Source organism: Saccostrea echinata, unplaced genomic scaffold (assembly GCF_033153115.1).
Source record: "Saccostrea echinata isolate AGI-Se365-2 ecotype Australia unplaced genomic scaffold, CSIRO_AGI_Sech_v1 ptg000056l, whole genome shotgun sequence".
Lineage (NCBI taxonomy): Eukaryota > Metazoa > Mollusca > Bivalvia > Ostreida > Ostreidae > Saccostrea > Saccostrea echinata.
Genome location: NW_026889805.1, coordinates 11,849,998 through 11,872,333, shown reverse-complemented (window position 1 = coordinate 11,872,333; position 22,336 = coordinate 11,849,998). Strand labels below are relative to the sequence as shown.

The 22,336-nt window shown below is 36.6% G+C and overlaps 1 protein-coding gene and 1 non-coding gene across 3 annotated transcripts in view; one reads left to right on the top strand and one right to left on the bottom strand.

Annotated features, from left to right (window-relative positions):
• Positions 1-3,656: 3,656 nt before the first annotated feature.
• The window catches only part of LOC133172912 (inverted formin-2-like), a 35,217-nt gene continuing 16,537 nt past the window's right edge, over positions 3,657-22,336 (top strand). Inside the window, exons 1-2 of one of the 2 annotated variants that reach the window (XM_061307749.1) lie at positions 3,657-3,787; positions 8,647-9,338. In XM_061307749.1, the coding sequence (XP_061163733.1) occupies positions 8,666-9,338 (673 nt within the window). In that variant the 5' untranslated portion in view covers positions 3,657-3,787; positions 8,647-8,665. Of the gene's footprint in view, positions 3,788-7,006; positions 7,098-8,646; positions 9,339-22,336 lie in introns of those variants that run through there. The other variant, XM_061307748.1, reaches the window with a different exon arrangement.
• Positions 15,746-15,818, bottom strand: Trnai-aau (transfer RNA isoleucine (anticodon AAU)). The gene has a single exon. It is a non-coding gene; the product is annotated as a tRNA-Ile (tRNA).

Genomic DNA, 22,336 nt, shown 5'->3' with positions numbered 1-22,336 from the left:
AACTTTACCAGTCTAGTAAATGGATGACCTTTGCCAATCAAGAAAAACAATACTTTATAACAATAACAATTTATTTACAAATGTACAAAAAAAAATCAAAATGGAACTTGGGCTCCGGTGGTATCGAGGCTTAGGAGACATCAGATGAATGACGCGCAGTAGACATCAGATGAAACACACAAGAAGCTAGTGCAAGACCATAATGTCACAGAATGATCACTAACACGTCTCCCAAACGAAGAACCATATTCATATAACATGTCGGCCGGAAGTACCAAACATCACCGGAAGTAGACGTCATCGGATTCAGGAAGTCCTCTCATAACGTAGAATTAACATCAGGGAAGGCTATCCACATCTACTAAAAGGTCACTGGATTGTAGTCACTCACACTCATAAATGCAAAAACAAAAGGCCCAGGTTTCAAATGGTCCACACAGGTACCAGTAATGCATCCCATTTCCACACAGCATGGGAGCCGCCCAATCCACTAAGTATGGGTCATATTTTTACACCGTCCACACAGTTTGGTGTCCAGAACTAATCTGACAAACCTGGCCAAAACCCTGGATAAGTGTAACTATTAATATCATCAAACTTGACAAACGGGTTTACCAAGCGATGCCGCAGCTCTTTATGCTACAATTCAGTGACCATCGATGCGTGCAAAGTTAAACACTCCACAATGTATGGAAGAGCATTTGGAGCAATATTTACAATATTGTGACAATCATGCATTGTGGGATAAATTTCTACAGTGATATTACAGAATGCTGACATGGCATCGTTAGATACTGTAGATTCCTTATTTTTCGCGAGTACTTATTTAATATCGCGAAATGGCTTTTTATTGTCAAATCGCGAGAACAATAATTTGCGAAGTGGTGCTTCTCGCAAAATTTAGCAATAATTAATTCCTTGCATATATTTAAGAATCTACAGTAAGTCTCGATGAAATATGTCTATTGTCCTGGAGCAGTCCACAGAGATCATCGCCTTCTCATTTTAACGTCACTTCAGCCGTAGATTTTTTTCACACCGAAACAATCGGGAGGCGTTAATATCATTCTAGGAACTAACCAGGCACACATTCTCCCCATTCTTGAACCCCTTTTTAGATCACCTGAGTCACTCAGGTGACCTATTGCTATCGGTTTTTGTCCGTCGTCGTCCGTCTTGCGTTAACATTTAAACATGTTCAGCTTTTTCTCTGAAACCGCTCAACCAATTTTGGCATATAGCATCTATTGGGGAAAGGGGACCATGAAATTTTGAATTTCATGGTCCCTTCCCCCTGGGGCCAGAGGGGTGGGGCTAAAACGACCAAAATTAATGCAATCTTTAAAAATTTTCTTCTTTACTCCTGGACATCAAGCAGTCAAACTGTTGGCATGATTGTAATAAACATTGAGCCCTCTATCAAAATTGTGAAATTCAAAGCCCCAGGGTCAGGGGTTCTGGTGCTAGGGTGGGGCTATATAGATCATATAGTGAAAGTGCATTATTTCTTTGAAAATCTTCTTCTCTGCTCCTGGGTATTAAATAAACTTACGAAGTACATAGTTATGTTGAGCAAGACTGCCTCTTCCAAAATTGTGAATTTCATGGCCCCTGGGTCAGGGGTTCTGGTGTTAGGGTGTGGCTCTATCGATTATATAGTGAAAGTGCATTAAATCTTTGAAAGTCTTCTTCTCTGCTCCTGGGCATTAAATAAACTAACTAAGTACAAAGTTATGATGAGCATGGCTGCCTCTTCCAAAATTGTGAATTTCATGGCCCCAGGGTCAGGGGTTCTGGTGTTTGGGCGGGGCTCTATTGATTATATTATAGTGAAAGTGCATTAAATCTTTGAAAATCTTCTTCTCTGCTCCTGGGTATTAAATAAACTAACTAAGTACAAAGTTATGATGAGCATGGTTGCCTCTTCCAAAATTGTGATTTTCATGGCCCCAGGGTCAGGGGTTCTGGTGTTAAGGCGTGGCTCTATTGATTATATAGTGGAAATGCATTAAATCTTTGAAAATCTTTCTCTCTGCTCCTGGGTATTAAATAAACTAACTAAGTACTTAGTTATGATGAGCATGGCTGCCTCTTCCAAAATTTTGAATTTCATGGCCCCAAGGTCAGGGGTTCTGGTGTTAGGACCGGGCTCTATTGATTATATAGTGAAAATGCATTAAATCTTTGAAAATCTTCTTCTCTGCTCCTGGGTATTAAAAAAACTAACTAAGTACATAGTTATGATAAGCAAGAGTGTCTCTTTCAAAATTGTGTACTTTATGGCCCCAGGGTCAGGGGTTCCGGTGTTAGGGCGGGGCTCTATTGATTATATAGTGAAAATGCATTAATTCTTTGAAAATCTTTTTCTCTGCTCCTGGGTAATAAATAAACTAACTAAGTATATAGTTATGATGAGCAAGAGTGCCTCTTCCAAAATTGTGAATTTCATGGCCCCTGGGTCAGGGGTTCTGGTAGTATGGTTGGGCTCTTTTGATTATATAGTGAAAATACATTAATTCTAAATGCTTTAAAGAATAAGAGAATTATGGAAGAATATCTATTGTATAATACAAAAAGTACTTTCATAGTTTTAATGATCAGGTACACTTGGAAGTAATAGATGAATAAAATTGAGACAAAAATAACTTATCTTTTTTAATTGTTCTTCAAAGGCCAATAGAGGCCAATGTGAGAAGTAATAATTGGGTTTTAAAAATAGACAGTTTGTTAATAGTCTTGGTCCTCTTGTTTTACAATCATCTTTTAAAAATATTTCCACATTGATCTCGCTGTACTGCATCAAAACGGGGGGGGGGGGGCTTTCAATGAACATTTTCAACAGTAAAAGGTTATGTTTGGGGAAAAAATGTGGTGGGGGTGATACAACATGCCTGTTATAGACACGTTTCCTCTGCATTGTGTTTGTTTAATGTATAAGGTCCTTTGCCTGAACAATTCCACCCAGCTCTACACAAAAATTAATATATATCCGCATGTTTTGCCGTCTTCATCAGATTTCTATAGCCTGACGACAAATCATTATATGATATCCGGATTTCTTTTCGAAAAATCTAGTATCAAACTTGCACAAATAAAGTCAAGAGAGAAATATGATGAGTATAATTTCGTAAAATTTCTGTGTCAATTAGGACTTTTAATATACATAGATATACTAGTTACAGAATTCCAACACCTGATTTCGAGACTGCTGGATACCCCTATCATCGACACAATAAAAAGTCATTTATAAATTAAAAAAAATAAAATATTTTCGAAATATTTCTCTTTTTTTAATGTATAATTATACCAGTTTCACCAGAAAACGTTGATTAGAAAGGAAAATAATCAGAATGTCTCAATAATTTCCGAACGCTCCCTCGTACAAGATATGTTATTAACCACCGATATGTTTGACATTGTAATGAGACAAAAACACATTTTTGTCATGATTTGATGGATGAAGTATAATGATGAGTGTTTCTAAAGTTCCCGATAACAAATTACCATAAAACACTTGTAATTTGTATCGTAATTATGCGTGAATACTGTGCTGTAATTCACGAGCCGATGTTACATGTCTATCTTGACATTGTATAAGCTTCATCTGCCCAAGAGCAAAGATCAGGTCGGAGGACTTAAATATTTATAGATGAAAATTAATAATGGATTCTGTTGATATCTTGTTTACACAGATAGGGGGTTTAAACTGAACTTTCAAGTTTTAAGCGCTTGTGCTTAAAAGCTGATAAGGAGTTGGGCGTGATGTACAAATATGGCACCAGTGAAGGTAAGATGGCTTATTTTGTACATTATTTTAAAAATAAAACAAAAATGTTCAAAACACTTCAAAATTTGTTAAATTAAAACTATAACTTAGAACGTTAACATATTTGCTTTCAAAATAGGATTCATTGGTATTTTACAATTTATCTATGACTAAATTCAAAATTATAGGTTGACTAAATTTTATGATGCATTAAATCATTTTTGACAAAGACTCCAAACATTATCATATTTTACGTAGGTAAAGTGCCTTGATCCACGCCCTATATCTTCACGATCCTTTCTCTACATGTAGCTATCATGTAAATTTTGAATTTACTAGGGGGAGGTAAATTTTGCAAATATACCCCCCCTCCCTTAGTAAATTCAAAATTTACAACATGATATAGCTGTCGCTATCTCATCGACTTCTGGTTATTTTTCGTAAGTTTTACATATCGGATTTTCCCCGAAGCAGAGATAAATTTTTCTTTGCAGATGATACTTAAGAAATATTTTCTTATCTTCCCCATTTCTTAATTTTCTATGTATAGTGTTAATTTGATTATTTCATAGAAGATTTTTTTTTTCCCCTCTTGCAAAAATTAAAAATTATCTAAAAATATCCGTAAATTTTATCTATCAGCTAGCTTAAATCTACTGAGATCATTTTGGTTTCATAAACAAAACAAAAAACAAACAAACAAGCAAAAATATTTATCTATTCGTACATAAACTTAAATTGGATGTGACAATATACATGTTTTCTTGAAGTGACTGATTTTGTTAACGAGATTAACAGTTGATATTGCTCAAAATCAGTCAAATCTATCTACGTAATATCTGTGTGTGAATGTCTCTGCTCTACATACGGTAGATAAGACCCCCTCCCCCCTTTATAAACCAGGCTGAAAATGTTTGGACCCCCCCCCTTCCCCCGGGAAAACTTGAACCCTCTTAGGAAAAACGAAATGGTTATAAAGCAAAACCGTTTTTCTTTGAGATTCCTCTCATACCTCAACTCTTCCAACCCTCCCTTAATTCTTAAAATATCATTGGAAATGGACCCCTTGCCGTTATAAAATTCCTGGATCCGCCTTTGCAGTAAAGCTAGCAACATTTAAATAAAACTTGCTCAATTCAGTAGATTTAGAACACCCCCGTTCACGTGGTTTTATTGATAGTTTGCCGGAAAGGTAATGGATTAAACAGGTCTCGGGGGCAAAGGTAAGAACTACAAATCTAAATATTAATTTTAATTAAAAATACAGACATAGATTTAGGTATTTTGTCCTTTTTGTTTTTTTTAACACCTGAAATAGCAAGACTTGTGTATATTTTTTTTCCAAAATCTTGAATGCAATAAAACATACTCATTATAAAGCATATTCACAGAAATGCATCGAGATAAAATACTAAAAGTATAGAATGACGTACGGTATCAATATATTTCATATTTCTATCCATCACTAGAGCTGTTCGACTAACACACAGGTTTACATGTAAGAGCTATGTCACACATGTGAACCTATGTACATGTATAGTTGACAATTTTATAGGTCAGAACCACCATATATATATATCCTTACAAACACCGACAATAGTAGATCCGATTTGATATATGCATATATAAATCATGGGCGGATCCAGGATATTTCCTAAAAAGGCATCCATTTTCACTGAAAAAAAAATCGACTAGATAATTTTTGGAATTAAAAAAAAAAACGAAACAAAACTATCTTGATGAAGGGTGTGGGTTAGACACTACGTGTGGACAAACCGCTTTCTTTTACACATATGACTCTATATTACTCTTTCTTAAAAAAAATACCAAACAGTGAGGTGCATGTTTCCAGGGGGAGGGGTGGGGTTCTTACGTTATCCTTTGGTAACTTTATTATATAGGTTTAATAGATCTGAAGTCACAAGGAGGGTGTCCGGAACCCCCCCCCCCAATCTTCTCTAGATCCGTCATATTTTGTAAATTTACACACAAAAGTCTAAGCGAGCTGATTTAGTTTCTTTATTGGAGTCCAATGGGGAGAGATAAAAAGGACGCAATCTTCAAATAAAATGTGTTCTTGAAAGAAGCTTTTGGTCAATTGCTCTTTATCTTGGGAAAAATTGGGTTTTCATTATTTTCTCACATTCACGATTTAGTGTTTTAGTGGCTGTAAAACAACGTGTGAAAATTGTAATCAAGTACTTTCACTAAAACTTCTTTCAATTTTTAAGATACGTTTTTTGTCTTATTATAATCATTATAACTTTGATATTTGAATTGTTAATTTTTTTTTCTTTAAACAGGTTCTTCTTGTGTGGTCATTTCACAATGATTTTAATGGATATCGTGTATACATCAAAATTAATCTTTATTTCGCAATGCATTTTTAAAATTGTCTATTTGATGAGGAAGAGTGTCTACCGTTTTCAAATTACTATATATAACCATAGACTTGATTTGACTTAGTCATGTAAATTAAGTTTTCATGTTTTCCAGTTTTGTACACAGTAATCATTTTTCTTTCTTATTCATTAGCTCAGGGACAGAATTGTCCACATTTGCTGGCTCACAGCATTTCTTTCAATTCGAAGATCAAAAATTGTATTTGCATGGTACTTGATGTAGCAAACTAAAGATGTAAGATTTAAAAGCAATGAAATGTGGAAGCTTTCGGTGGATTGATTTCTATGTCTGTCCGTCTTAGGTTCACCATCCTCTGCTTACTCATATAAAATCTTTCCGTAACGTTTACGATTATCCAAAAGAAATGATAATTAAAACGCACAATATTTCAGCATAAACCTTGTGAGGCAAAATTGACAAAAATGGCCTTTTAACTTCAATATTTTATGAAGGAATGACAGTCATTTATTCCAGTTAGAGTTATCTCTCCTATCAGAGGGTCAATAAACCTTAAAATTAAGATTTGTAAATACTTCGCAGTCGATGTCTTGTTACATTACATGTAGCTTGATGATGTTTTCTGCATTTATGTTTTTCTTCACCAACCAAGAATTATTACCAGTGAAACGGATAAATCTCATTGACACATTGCATTCAGACATTCTATTTAACTGAATTAGACTCTGCTCCCGACCACATAATTGTTAGTAGTTACATAACACGACTTTTTGGCTCAATTAGGTATTTTTTTAAAAGAAAAACATTGCTGGGTCAGCTTTCAGGGCCTTTATATAAAATCCACAGTGAATCACGTAGAGCCACATGTCTGGAGATTGATTACGATCAAGGCAAACACGCATTGTAAAGTTTTAGGGGAAAAAAGGATTGGTTAGAATTTACTTTGTCTGGACTTTTTATAATCATGGAGGTAAGACTGTTTGCCTTTTTGATCCTCCACCGCTGAAACCGGGGGGAGGGGGGCTATAGGTTCCCATTGTCTGTCTGTCTTGCAGTCCGTCTAGCTGTCCCTCTGTCTGTAAGTCTGTCCAACCTGGTTTTCCGCACTTTCTTCTAAACGTTTGTAGATATTAAGCTGGTTTTGTGTACGTGACTGTATCTAGATGAGTTACAGATCAAGTTTGCTTTCCTTCTTCTTCCATGATATTTGACGGAATTACGACGTCTTCTATTTTTTTTTAAGGGACTGAACCCGATTACACTTGCCGGTGGGAGACTATTATTGCTTATGGAATTCTGAGATTTAGACCCTCAGGGATGTTTGTATTGGAACTTAATTACTTTTTTTTCATTCACTGCTAAACTATATTTGAATAAAAAAATATATTGTGCTTTTTCGCAGTACTGAAAGTTTTTGGAAAATTAATTTCCTCTTGAATTTGTTTTCAATAACAAAAAATGGTCGTTTAGAAGCTTAAAACTTGTCATATTTGCCTTAATAAGTGCACCACATAGAAGAACTTATATGTTCTTGACAGTCTGTAAGTCCTTTTGTGTATAAGGGAAAAAGAAACACAAATCTTAGCGCAAATTAAGCCGTAGGCATTCTTCTATAAAAGCCTATACTTTGTTTCACTATCCGGTGACAAGATGAATGACATTGTTAGTGCTTTGACTTATTTCAATAGAAAAATGCAATGGCATCAAAAGTTAAACAAAAATCTCTCTATCGAGGTGGATATGAATTGAAAGTGTGTGGGCGGATCTTTAAGAGGGTGTGGACCTCTCTACGTTTGCAATAAGCCTGGTGATGAGCGGCCCAAAACACAAACATTTAAAAAATGTAGGTGTAATGTTTAAGGGTGACCTTCATTGCATTTAAGTAAAAGTTGGAAAGTTCTGAAACCCGTGCATTATTTACACTGTCATATTAAAACAAATAACTGATAAAATTAGCTGTCTGTGTTACGGATGATTGATTACTACAACACTGAGAAATAGTAATTGAGTTTATGAATAAACTGTAGGAATGATCATATGGCAAGGTAAATTTATAACCGGGGGCAAAGGTTAAATATCTATTTATAACCCGGTCTATTTAAATAATTGATTTCCGCTGTACAAAATATTTTGAAATGGGTGATACTTGAGTTGTTCATCAGCCGCAAGTGTCCTGGTGTTTGCTAGTTCAGGTAAGAATTCGGGTAAAATTGTCATTAATTATTGTAAGTATAGTTGTAAATATACATTTATGTACACTGTAAAACTCGTTCATCGAGTTTTAATTTATGAATACATCTGCAATCATAGCACAGATTACCTACACATTCCTAAGATGCCATTTTTTCCTGTATATAGTCTCTCTCTTATCAATGATAGCGATCTGTGCCTTGCCTACTTTGACAAGCCTACCGGTTTTGTGGTAAAAAAGGATATTTATTTTAAAAAAAAAATAAATCGTTATAAAATATTTCCATGTGATACTTCAATCTGATGTAACAACTGTTTAATCATTACAGGTACAATATATCTTAGACCATGTCGGGAATTATCCGCGCACTAAGGCGTGCGGCAGGACGGTTGTCATTTAGACGCAAGAAAAAACGTCGACGAGGTCCAAAACTCATTCCTGGGCAACAACCAGACGAAGAATTTGAGAAAACGAAAGAACAATCAGAAATCAATTTTAAGAAGGAAGCAGACGAGGAAATTATAGTTGACGTACACAGAGAAACAACAGACGTCATTGACGCCGTAGACGGGTCAGACGATAAAATGGATGACAAGAGGAAATCATCAGAGAATACATCGTCTTCATCATCGGATTCAGATCACGAAGGGACTCCGGCTGTAACCTCAAAATGGAAATTTCGAAAAAGGGTGAAAGAAAAGATTCTGCAGAAACAGTTTGATGAGTGTGACGGTGAGGTTTGTGTGGATATGCTGAGGACCCCCACTGTTAAAGCTTTCACCGCCCTCAAAAGGAAATTAAAAAAATCAGATAAAACCTGGATCCAGGGCTTTCTGGACGGTGGCGGACTTGACGTCTTGTTGGATGCTGTTGACGTCATCAGTAGTCGACGTGTTACGGAACTGTCTGAAGCCTTGAAGCTTTTAGAATGTGTTTCCTGTATTACCAAGCTGGTAAATTCTAAGATGGGACTGTCTTTCTTAGTTCAGCACGACAGTTATACAAAGAGACTTGTTAAGGGTAAGTGATTGTTTTCCAAGTCAGTTAAACTTATGGTTGTCAGGTGATCCAGACTTTGTGTTCTTTTCAAATGAATTCCCTTGAAGAAATCCTCTAAACCAACACATGTGCCGCCCCTTCCCAATATTTCCCTCCGATGAATTGTTTGTCAGGCTTTTGAGGGAGGTTCCCCTTTTTGCCTTTTAACTTTATACCTTTTGAAAAAAATGGATCCACTATGAAAATATAGTATCTTGATCGTTTGTAAATGTTAATATTTTAAGCTATATCTGCAAAGAAATTAAATTGAAAGGAATCATATTTCAATAACAATCTCTAGTAGTAAATTTTATTTATAGTCGGACTATATACATTTAACAAAACAAAAATAACTATCTCGAGAAGTCTCCGTCCATTCGTCTCTCTGTATGTACGTAAACGGTTATAAAAATTTGACATACAAGTTATAAGCAATCCAATTTTAACTGGAAAATTGTCCAAACCAAAAATATACATATGATATGGATGCTCATATGTTGTAACTGACCGTTTTATGCTAGAGACAGTCTTTTAATAAAATTTTATTCTTCTCTTTATATAATAACCTGTATTAAAGCCAAACCTGCACATTTCGTCCATCTATAGATTCTTGTTGAGTGCATCCACAGGATGTAGCATTTGATATTACATTTTACGCTTGATACGTTATGGAGAAGGACAAAGTTTTGTCTGTTTACTGCACTAACAATCAAGGTCCATTTCTTTGGTTGTTAGTATGGGAATTAATGTCGCATCAGCTGCAGTAAAAATACATAACCTGCGTACATGTTATATAATTTTTTCTACAATAGCTGCAACGTTAATTCCCATACTAACAAAGAAAGGTATTTTTGTCCCCTGCTTTCACTTAAAGTGGGGGATATTAATTTGGGTCTGTCTGTCCGTTCGTCCGTTGTGCTGTCCTTCTGTCTTTCTATAACACTTTCGTTTCTGCGCGATATCTTTTGAGCTTTCGCGATGAATTTTTACATAACAATTCCCTATGGCATAAAGAATACCCCTTTTAATTTTGAGGTCATAAAGTCAAAGGTCAAGGTCATAAATTCGTAAATTCTGTCTGTTTTAACACTTTCGTTACCTCGATATCTCGAGAAGTCTTTGAGCTTCTGCAATGAAATTTTACATAGCAACTCCATATGGCCTAAGGAAGACCCCTATTGATTTTGCGGTCAAAAGGTCAAGGTCGTAAATTAAGATATTCTGTTTGTGTGTAACACTTTCGTTTCCGGGCGAAATCTCAAGAAGCTTCTGAGCTTTTGCAACGAAATTTTATACCATAACTCCCTTTGGCCCCGCCCGCCCCTCTCAAAATGTCCCGTCCCGTTTTTTTTTATTTTGGTCATTTATTTTCAAAAGTTAATTGGAAATTTGTTGGCATCGATCACGCTCATAGTTTTCGAGTTACTCCCTCGTGTGGCACTGGTAAAAGTCGTGCGTATCAGTGGTATACCCATCACTCCAAATTCTTCTGTATGGGTCCAGTCACACAGTGACTGACTTTAGACAGTGATAAACCCAATACATAAATAAACACAAATATAAGTATATAGGTCCTGGCGACCGTTTCAGTAACAAGTCGTAACTTGAGATCTCAGAGTGTGTATAACCTCATATACAGGTACATGCCATGTGACGTCATACATGTCATTGACTGTTGGTGCGTGGTGCTTGATCGAGTCACTCAACGTTGCTATTGCACGGACCTATATAACCTAGCGGTATATCGGTTCCTGCTTATAGTCTAAATGTAAAAAAAATATCAGTATAGTTAGGGAAGGATTTAGATATATATTGAAGTATACCATGCTTCGCATATCGCAACGTTTCTCTACCACTGACAAAACTTTTGACCAGCTAGTTAATGATGTCAACTAGTCTAGAGAGTTTCTCGACACAAGTTTCAACCCACTTTTACCACCCCAAGTCAAGGAAACGTAAACTATAGGATGTGATAGCTGTCTCATCTTGACGTAATAACTATGTTTTGTATCTCAACAAGCGTAAACTCACTGACTGATGCGGTCATTCACATTAATTTTGGTCAAGACTGTTGTATATAGATAGGACTTCCGGAAACAATGACCATTGTGCAGTCGTTTGTGTAGTAAAATTGTTACGAATTCAGAAAATAATAATCCTGAATCCATGGTCCTAGTGGGCGAAACCTCGTTATATTAGAGACGTTAATGAATTAGGATTTATCGATCGAAATGAGAGGAATTATCTACGTGTTTAAAGTTTGTCCTTACAGACATTGAAAACTGTTATATAATGTTGTAGTTCTTGTCAGATGAAAAATATACACCATTTATGAATGTTATGAATGAATGGCATGTAATGAATTCATGAATGAAATCAATATCATAAAATTTTCTGTGTCTATAAAACTGTACTCTCTCTAGCTCTCCTTAAGGGGATAACTTCTTTTACACCTCTAAGTTCGCTACTGTAATTTTCCATCTCACTGCCGTATATATTAGACGTATTACACAGTAACTCGGATAGCTTTTGCAAAATTGGAGGAAAATGTAAAACTTTTAGGATAATTTATGTTGACGTTTTTTCCCTGAAAATTTAATACGTTTATTTGTTCAGAAAATTATTGTGATTTAATTATAGAGAAATAATTTTGTTGGTCAAAAGTTCATTAAATGGTAAATAACATAGCACACACTTTGTGCAATTCTTCCATACCAGGCTTCGTGTTTATGTCTGTATGGAATGTTGTCGAGTTTTGATCAACCGTATTTGTAGGAGTTAAACAAATTAAATCGTCACTTATGTGTAAAAGAACTATGTATACAGATCCGATTTGTTGCTTATCACATCCAGTGATATTTTGATTGGAAAGGGACAAAAGTTGTACGATAAAACACCTCGCGGGATTTGATTCCAAAATTTGATTTTGCTAGGTATGGAGAGTGCTGATCTCAGGTTTTTAATTTAATCATTGATGAAACCTTGAACCGACGCGTAAACCCCTAATCAAAATAAGGATCCTAACAAAGAGAAAGCAGCATATAGATAAAAATATGTAAAGAAATCTGGAATCAAGAAGAAAAGACACATCTTTTTAGAATTATAATGCAGGAAAAAATCAGGAATCCCTAACCAAGGAGATAAAAATTAGAAAGAAAAAAGAATAAAAAAACCCCGAGACTTCCAGTGGACAATTAAATCTAATTAAGGAACGGATTTAGCTCAGCTAATCAGAAAGACGATTGATTGATTGATTGTTTTTAGTTTTATAACCCTATCTATAATCAATCAATCATCGTTCCCATTAGCTAAGCTTAAAATAAAGTATTCTAGATGTACATGTAGACAAGTCAGAAGGGAAGCTGTACATTAGAAATCAGAATTGAAAAGAGGCAAATCGAGAGATGGCAAGAAAATTAAAGAACCATTCCATTCTATCGTAATGAGAATAAAGACGACGGTCGAGTCCCTTTACTTTTTCTTACTTTGCAATCAAATGCTAATGGTTAAGCGTTTTTCGATGCCTTAAACGGAAAAAATAGCTTTCCAAACTATGCAGATTATAGCTAAATCATATGTATAGGTTACATGATCAGCAAGAAAACAATTGACCAAAATAACCGTTATGATACCCATACTCTGCTCTCTTGATTGTAAGGTACGGCCATTGAAATCTTAATCAATTTTAAAAAGATTTCATAGGTAATATATATTATTCAAATCTGGATTATGTGAGGTTAAATTGCAATTACTTGAGCAGTAAGCATGGTGATATAAGAATACTCAAAAAAAAATATTCGGAATTCTCAGCCGTAAAACGTCGGTCATATGCAGCATCTGAAGAATCGTTATTTTACGTATCCCCCGATGCAACATAGTCTGAAGTTTAGGGATTGCTAGGGTTGTAACCAGTTCAGAATGAATTTCGTTCAAAAATTTGAATTGAACACTCATCCGCAAAAAATGTCTCGAACAGCATATGAAGCAACATTACTGTTATCTATCCCAAATGCAATATCTTTGCAGACCAGATCATTTAGGATTTATCTAACTGCATAAATAAAATGTACCAGTTACTGCATCATACGAAGCAGAGTATCAGTCCCTAGTAATATTCAAGTAGGATTGGTCATTATAAGCCATGTTACGGTGTAGATCCACAGGTGCTCGTGGACAGGACCCTGCTTTTTACGATGCATCCTCCCTTTTATGATTTTTTATAATCATTTTTTATATTTTTTTTTTAGTTTTTATCTCTTACTACTTCATCACAATAAAATTAGAATTTACATCTGCGTCGAGTGAGAGATAAAAAAAAGAAAATTATATACTTGTATATAAAAAAAAATATTATTAAAAAATAAAAAGGAGGAGGCGTTGCGACATAAAAGCAGGTCCCTGTCCTCAAGCACCTGTGTGTAAAACAGTAAACCCTGTAACGATGTACAACAATAAACCATGTTATGGTGTGCAACAATAAACCATGTGACGGTGTACAGCAATAAACCATGTAACGGTGTACAACAATAAACCATGTTATGGTGAACAGCAATAAACCATGTAACGGTGTACAACAATAAACCATTTTATGGTGTACAGCAATAAACCATGTTATGGTGTACAGCAATAAACCATGTTATGGTGTACAGCAATAAACAATGTGACGGTGTACAACAATAAACCATGTAACGGTGTACAACAATAAACCATGTTATGGTGTACAGCAATAAACCATGTGACGGTGTACAGCAATAAACCATGTAACGGTGTACAACAATAAACCATATTATGGTGTGCAACAATAAACCATGTGACGGTGTACAGCAATAAACCATGTGACGGTGTACAACAATAAACCATGTGACGGTGTACAGCAATAAACCATGTAACGGTGTACACAATAAACCATGTTATGGTGTACAGCAATAACCATGTAACGGTGAACAACAATAAACCATGTTATGGTGTGCAACAATAAACCATGTGACGGTGTACAGCAATAAACCATGTGACGATGTACAACAATAAACCATGTTATGGTGTACAACAATAAACCATGTGACGGTGTACAGCAATAAACCATGTAACGGTGTATAACAATAAACCATGTTATGGTGTACAGCAATAAACCATGTAACGGTGTACAACAATAAACCATGTTATGGGTGTACTCACTGTACTACAATTGACCATGTAACGGTGTACAATAATAAACCATGTAACGCTGTACAACAATAAACCATGTTACGGTGTAAAACAATAAACCATGTGACGTGTACAGCAATAAACCATGTAACGCTGTACAACAATAAACCATTTTACGGTGTACAATAATAAACCATGTTATGGGTGTACTACAATTGACCATGTAACGGTGTACAACAATAAATCATGTGACGGTGTACAACAATAAACCCTGTAACGCTGTACAACAATAAACCATGTAACAATATAAAATTAACCATGTACAAGAACAAAAAACCATGTAACGGTGTACAACAACAAAACTAGATTAGGATCAGAATGAAGAAGACACGCTCAGTACTTTAATATTTCACACACCTGGAAAATATTAGTCATATGCACTGCATCTAAAGCATGACGAATAGTTATGTTTTCAAAGATGCAACATCTATATAGGTCCCTTTGACCTAGGTAAAGATATTCGATGACTTGGGAATGGACCTGCTCCAAAACCCCATCCCGATCACTAGAATAGTATGGCTACTAGTTTTTAATTTAATTTGCACCATGGCAGCAAGTGGGATAAAGTAGGGATAAAATACTTCGGAATAAAACAACTTATCATAGCTCTAACAAATAAAGATTACATGCAAAATCGAATTATGACTGGTAGTACATCTAGGTTAGATCAGCCAAGGTGGTGGGACCTAAAGTTAGTTGGGATTGGATCTGCTTTAAAATAACAATACCAGCAGGGTGGCTGCCCTCTGAAGTCCAAATTTTTTGGGCACATGTATATGTAGGAGACAATCTTGATTTTTTTGAATCACACTTTTTAGGTTTCTGATGTCTCCCCTGCAGCCAAAATCAAAAATTCCAATATTTTTTTTTGCACGTACTAGTATACACATATATAGAATCCAGATGGAACCACGTAGTTCACTATCGCAGCATTGCAATATCGAGGTTTCGGTCCATGATGCGATGACGCTATAGCATGATAGTACGATGACACGATTCTACGATGATGATAGTGCGATGACGCGATGATACTAGTACGATGGCGATAACCCAATGGTTGTGATGACGACTGTAAGATGAAAATGAAACGCTATCGCTCCATCGTGTTTCGCGTCATCACCAATCATCCTCATCGCACTATTGCATCATCATTATCACACTGTAACAGGAAAGGAGAAAATGTATGGCTGGACCGGGAATCGAACCCGGAACCCCTGCATCATTAGTCAGGTGCTCTACCAACTGAGCTACCCAGGGTTCATACTTCATGTAAGAAGTCACGAAAATCAAAAGAAATGGGTTGGTGTTTGGTCTTTGTCCAAGATAGAGCTTCTGGTAAAGTCAGCGGCATTGAGCGGTATTTGTCTAAGACAGAGCTTCTGGTAAAGTCAGCAGCATTGAGCGGCATTTGTCCAACACAGAGCTTCTGATGAAGTCAGCGGCATTGAGCGGCATTTGTCCAACACAGAGCTTCTGGTAAAGTCAGCGGCATTTGTCCAACACAGTGCCTCTGGTAAAGTCAGCGGCATTAAGCGGCATTTGTCCAAGACAGAGCTTCTGGTAACTTCAGCGGCATTTGTCCAAGACAGAGCTTCTGGGGAGGTCAGCGGCATTGAGCGGCATTTGTCCAAGACAGAGTTTCTGGTGAAGTCAGCGGCATTGAGCGGCATTTTTCCAACACAGGGCTTCTGGTAAATTCAGCGGCATTGAGCAGCATTTGTCCAAGACAGAGTTTCTGGTGAAGTCAGCGGCATTGAGCGGCATTTTTCCAACACAGAGATTCTGGTGAAGTCAGCGGCATTGAGCGGCATTGTCCAACACACAGCGTCTATTTAAGTCCAACATGGTACTTCTGCTAAAGTTAGTTGCAAAGTTTAAATAACTTATATGAAAAGTTGAACTTTTCTCAAAATAATGTTTTATTCACTTTTGTGCAATGAAAATTCTTTTGCCTTAAAAAGATTCATAGAAGGCCTGAAAAATTAATGTGTGCATAAATAATGTTTTGTTTAGACCAAGGATAGAAGAATCTGAAATACAATTCTTTTTCTACTGATAGAATTACTTATAATTAAGATAAGGTTTACCATTCTATCTATGAAAGGTACTGTAGATATTTGTTTTTCTTTAATGGCAAGGATTTGATCATTAATTAGCATTTATGTTTCCCCCTTTCTTTTATCATATTTTCATTTAAGAAATAAATAACAATGTTAAAAAGTTCTCTGGGAAATGAACTTGGTTGGTCACGTGATCAAATCCTGTGAAGCCCGAAGGGCTTCTCAGAAGATTTGATCACGTACCAACCAAGTTCATTTCCCAGTGAACTTTTTAACATTGTTGTTTATTACTTTTATTTACATTTGAGACGAATATTCTAAAAAGAACTGCATTTATTACACGAACGGCCCGCCGTATTGCTACGTTGTGACGCGCAATGACCTAGAAGCTGTTTGGTCTTGAGAGTTCGCCTCGCTCCAACATTTGAATATTTACATTGATGTTCAGCAGTCCATTTCAGGAAATATCTGTTCATAATGAAAAGTCCATGATCGCTACTGAGAATAATCTTACTATTATTGTATGAGTTCTTAATATATGAAGTCAAAAGCGGTGGTATCGTCTTCAGTTTACATACCTTCAAAGGAATTTCGGGTTAAAAAGGTAAGCGTGATTTTAGGCTAATTAAAAACATTCTTCACATCGAAGAAAGAACTAATGAATATTTGTTGAACGAAGAAAAACATATGTTTCAATAATTTTATCTTTTTCATCGCTTTAACGGCTTAGAAGTTCCGAAACCAGTGTCACCGTGACAGAAATATGTAGACAAGATATCATCTCGCTGTGTGATTCGGTTACGCCATGACCTCTGACCCTCTAATAAGTTCATACAGAATTGAACATATTTTCTCTTCAATACGTTCATATAAGAAAAATATTTGCAAATGTAAATAATAGTATATAGATAATACAATAATATTGATTGAATTGACTTCAATAAATAGCATAATCCTGGCTGGTTATCACCCAAGAAGCATGCTAATTAAGCATTACAGTAATGGCAGTCAGATACATACTTATCACCAATGTGTGATTCTGTCCCAAAATCTTAGCAAGTGTTTAAAACCCAAAGATGATTAGGCACATACTGTTAATCATCTGGCTTCAATATTCTAATTTTCTAAGAAATGTAATCATTGATATTGCTTGATTATGACTATTAACTGAAGGGCATCCCATGCATAAGTAGCAAAAATATATCTTTGATCTTTAATTTTAAAATTAAGGAAAATATGTAAAGAGTCCATAAATTGAGGTACATTAGAAAAAGCTTTACAATGGGATTTGTTTCAAAATTATCACAAAATAGATGTCTATCTTAGAGTCTGAGGATGAATGTCCCCCATTCAATACAAGTTAAACCACAAGAAAGAATGCCCCTTCAATATAAGGACACTACATGAGGAATACCACTCAGTTTGTATTAAGTCACTTCATAAACAATGCAGCTTATTCCGTATAAGGTCATTACATGAAGAAAGCTGCTCATTTTGTATAAAGTCACTTCATGAAGAATGCAGCTTATTCCTTATAAGGTCAGTGCATGAAGAAAGCTGCTTATTCCGTATAAAATCACTTCATGAAGAATGCCACTTATTCTGTATAAGGTCACTACATGCTGCTTATTCAGTATAAGGTCATTACATGAAGAGTGCTGCTTATTCTGATAAGGTCATTACATGAAGAATGCTGCTTATTCTGTATAAGGTCACTACAATCACTTGGAGAATGCTGCTTATTCCGTAAAAGGTCACTAAACGAAGAATGCTGCTTATTCCGTATAGGGTCACTACATGAAGAATGCCGCTCATTATGTATATGTCGTTACACGAAGAATGCCGCTTATTCCATAAAAGGTCACTTCATTAAGAATGCTGCCTATTCCGTATAAGGTCACTACATGAAGAATGCCGCTCATTATGTATAAGTCAATACATGAAGAATGGTGCTTATTCCGCTTATGGTCACAACCTGAAGAATGCTGCTTATTCCATATAAGGCCACTACATGCATGAAGAATGCTGCTTATTCCGTAAAAGGTCACTACATGAAGAATGCTGCTTATTCCGTATAAGGTCACGACATGAGGAACACTGCTTATTCTGTATAAGGTCACGACATGAAGAATGCTGCTCATTCCGTTTAAAGTCACGACATGAAGAATGCAGCTTATCCCGTATAAGGTCATTACATGAAGAATGCTGCTTATTCCGTATAAGGTCACTACATGAAGAATGCTGCTTATTCCGTATCAGGTCACTACATGAAGAATGCTGTTTATTCCGTATAAGTTCATTACATGAAGAATGCTGCTTATTCCATATAAAGTCACTACATGAAGAATGCTTCCTATTTCATATAAGGTCACTACATGAAGAATGCTGCCTATTTCGTATAAGGTCACAACCTGAAGAATGCTGCTTATTCCATGTAAGGTTCACTACATGGAGAATGCTACTTATTCCGTATAAGGTCACTACATGAAGAATGCTGCTTATTCCGTATATGCTAATTACATGAAAAACTTGCTCATTCTGTCAGGTTATTAGTCAAGAATCATGCTAATTAAGCATTACAGTACTGGCAGTCAGATACATACTTATCACCAATGTGTGATTCTGTCCCAAAATCTTAGCAAGTGTTTAAAACCCAAAGATGATTAGGCACATACTGTTAATCATCTGGCTTCAATATTCTAATTTTCTAAGAAATGTAATCATTGATATTGCTTGATTATGACTATTAACTGAAGGGCATCCCATGCATAAGTAGCAAAAATATATCTTTGATCTTTAATTTTAAAATTAAGGAAAATATGTAAAGAGTCCATAAATTGAGGTACATTAGAAAAAGCTTTACAATGGGATTTGTTTCAAATTTATCACAAAATAGATGTCTAACTTAGAGTCTAAGGACTAATTAATGTCCCCCATTCAATACAAGTTAAACCACAAGAAAGAATGCCCCTTCCATATAAGGTCACTACATGAGGAATACCACTCAGTTTGTATTAAGTCACTTCATAAACAATGCAGCTTATTCCGTATAAGGTCATTACATGAAGAATGCTGCTCATTCTGTATAAGGTCACTACATGAAGAATGCTGCTTATTCTGTATAAGGTCACTACATGAAGAATGCAGCTCATTCCAGATAAGGTCACTACATGAAGAATGCTGCTTATTTCGTATAAGGTCACTACATGAAGAATGCTGCCTATTTCATATAAGGTCACAACATGAAGAATGCTGCTTATTCCGTTTAAGGTCACTACATGAAGAATGCTGCTTATTCCATATAAGGTCACTACATGAAGAATGCTGCTTTTTCCATATAAGGTTACTACATGAAGAATGCTGCTTATTCTGTATAAAGTCATGACATGAAGAATGCTGCTTATTCCATTCAAGCTCACTACATGAAGAATGCTGCTTATTCCATATAAGGCCATTACATGAAGAATGCTGCTTATCCTGTATCAGGTCATTACATGAAGAATGCTGCTTATTCCGTATCAGGTCATTACATGAAGAATGCTGCTTATTCTGTATTAGGTCACTACATGAAGAATGCTGCTTATTCTGTATAAGGTCACTACATCAGGAATGCTGCCTATTTCATACAGGGTCACAACATGAAGAATGCTGCTTATTCCGTTTAAGGTCACTACATCAAGAATGCTGCTTATTCCATATAAGGTCAATACATGAAGAATGCTGCTTATTCTATATAAGGTCACTACATGAAGAATGCTGCTTATTCCGTATAAGGTCACTACATCAAGACTGCTGCTTATTCTGTATCAGGTCACTACATGAAGAATGCTGTTTATTCCGTATAAGGTCATTACATGAAGAATGCTGCTTATTCCATATAAGGTCACTACATCAAGAATGCTGCCTTTTTCATATAAGGTCACTACATCAAGAATGCTGCCTATTTCGTATAAGATCACAACCTGAAGAATGCTGCTTATTCCGTATAAGGTCACTACATGAAGAATGCTGCTTATTCTGTATATGCTTATTACATGAGAAACTTGCTCATTCTGTTTATGGTCACTACATGAAGAATGCTGCTTATTCAGTATAAGATCTCTACATGAAGAATGCTGCTTATTCCGTATATGCTTATTAGATGAAGAATGCTGCTAGTTCTGTGTTGGACTTTACCAGAGGCACTGTGTTGGACAAATGCCGCTCAATGCCACTGACTTTACCAGAGGCACTGTGTTGGACAAATGCTGCTCAATGCTGCTTATCTCACCAGAAACTCTGTCCTGGACAAATGCCGCTCAATGCCGCTGACTTCACCAGAAGCTCTGTCTTGGACAAATGCCGCTGACTTTACCAGAAGCACTGTGTTGGACAAATGCCGCTCAATGCTGCTGAAGTGACCAGAAGCTCTGTCTTGGACAAATGCCGCTCAATGCCGCTGACTTTACCAGAGGCACTGTGTTGGACAAAAGCCGCTCAATGCCGCTGACTTCACCAGAAGCTCTGTGTTGGACAAATGCCGCTCAATGCCGCTGACTTCACCAGAAACTCTGTCTTGGAGAAATGCCGCTCAATGCCGCTGAAGTTACCAGAAGCTCTGTGTTGGACAAATGCCGCTCAATGCTGCTGACTTTACCAGAATCTCTGTGTTGGACAAATGCCAATCAATGCCGCTGACTTCACCAGAAACTCTGTCTTGGAGAAATGCCACTCAATGCCGCTGAAGTTACCAGAAGCTCTGTGTTGGAAAAATGCCGCTCAATGCTGCTGACTTTACCAGAGGCACTGTCTTTGACAAATGCCGCTCAATGCCGCTGACCTCACCAGAAACTCTGTCTTGGACAAATGCCGCTCAATGCCGCTGAAGTTACCAGAAGCTCTGTGTGGGACAAATGCCGCTCAATGCCGCTGACTTTACCAGAGGCACTGTGTTGGACAAATGCCGCTCAATGCCGCTGACCTCACCAGAAACTCTGTCTTGGACAAATGCCGCTCAATGCCGCTGAAGTTACCGGAAGCTCTGTCTTGGACAATTGCCGCTCAATGCCGCCGACTTTACCAGAGGCACAGTGTTGGACAAATGCCGCTCAGTGCCGCTGACTTTACCGGAAGCTCTGTTTTGGACAAATGCTGCTCAATGCCGCTGACTTTTTCAGAAGGACTGTGTTGGACAAATACCATGTTTTGACTCTTTAAATAGAAAAGTTTTTTAAAACATCTTACCTATGATATTACTTAGTACTCGTAGTATTCTATAAACTAAAAGTAATCTTTCGTGACTTCTTACATGAAGGAATAGCCGCTACCCAGGCCGATATCCATAGCCCAAACCATTACATTCCTCCCTCCTTAAATTGTCTTCACCCTCGAAGACACAATCCAAGTTCTTATTAGCCCCTGGCAGGACTTTTACCTGCAAGCCAAGGGGTGGTCAACGGCACCAAATCTGTAACAGGAAAGGAGAAAATATATGGCTGGGCCGGAAATCGCACCCAGGACCCCTGCATCACTAGTCAGGTGCTCTACCGACTGAGCTACCCAGGCCGATATCCACGGCCCAAACGATTACAGCACTTTTACAGCATCGCGCCATCTACCCAACAATCGTTGTGCGATAGTGAACAACGTGATCCTATCCGGATTCCACAATCATATGCAAACATATAATTCATCGCCATATACTGTATTAAAATATAGGAAGAGAAGTGATGCCTA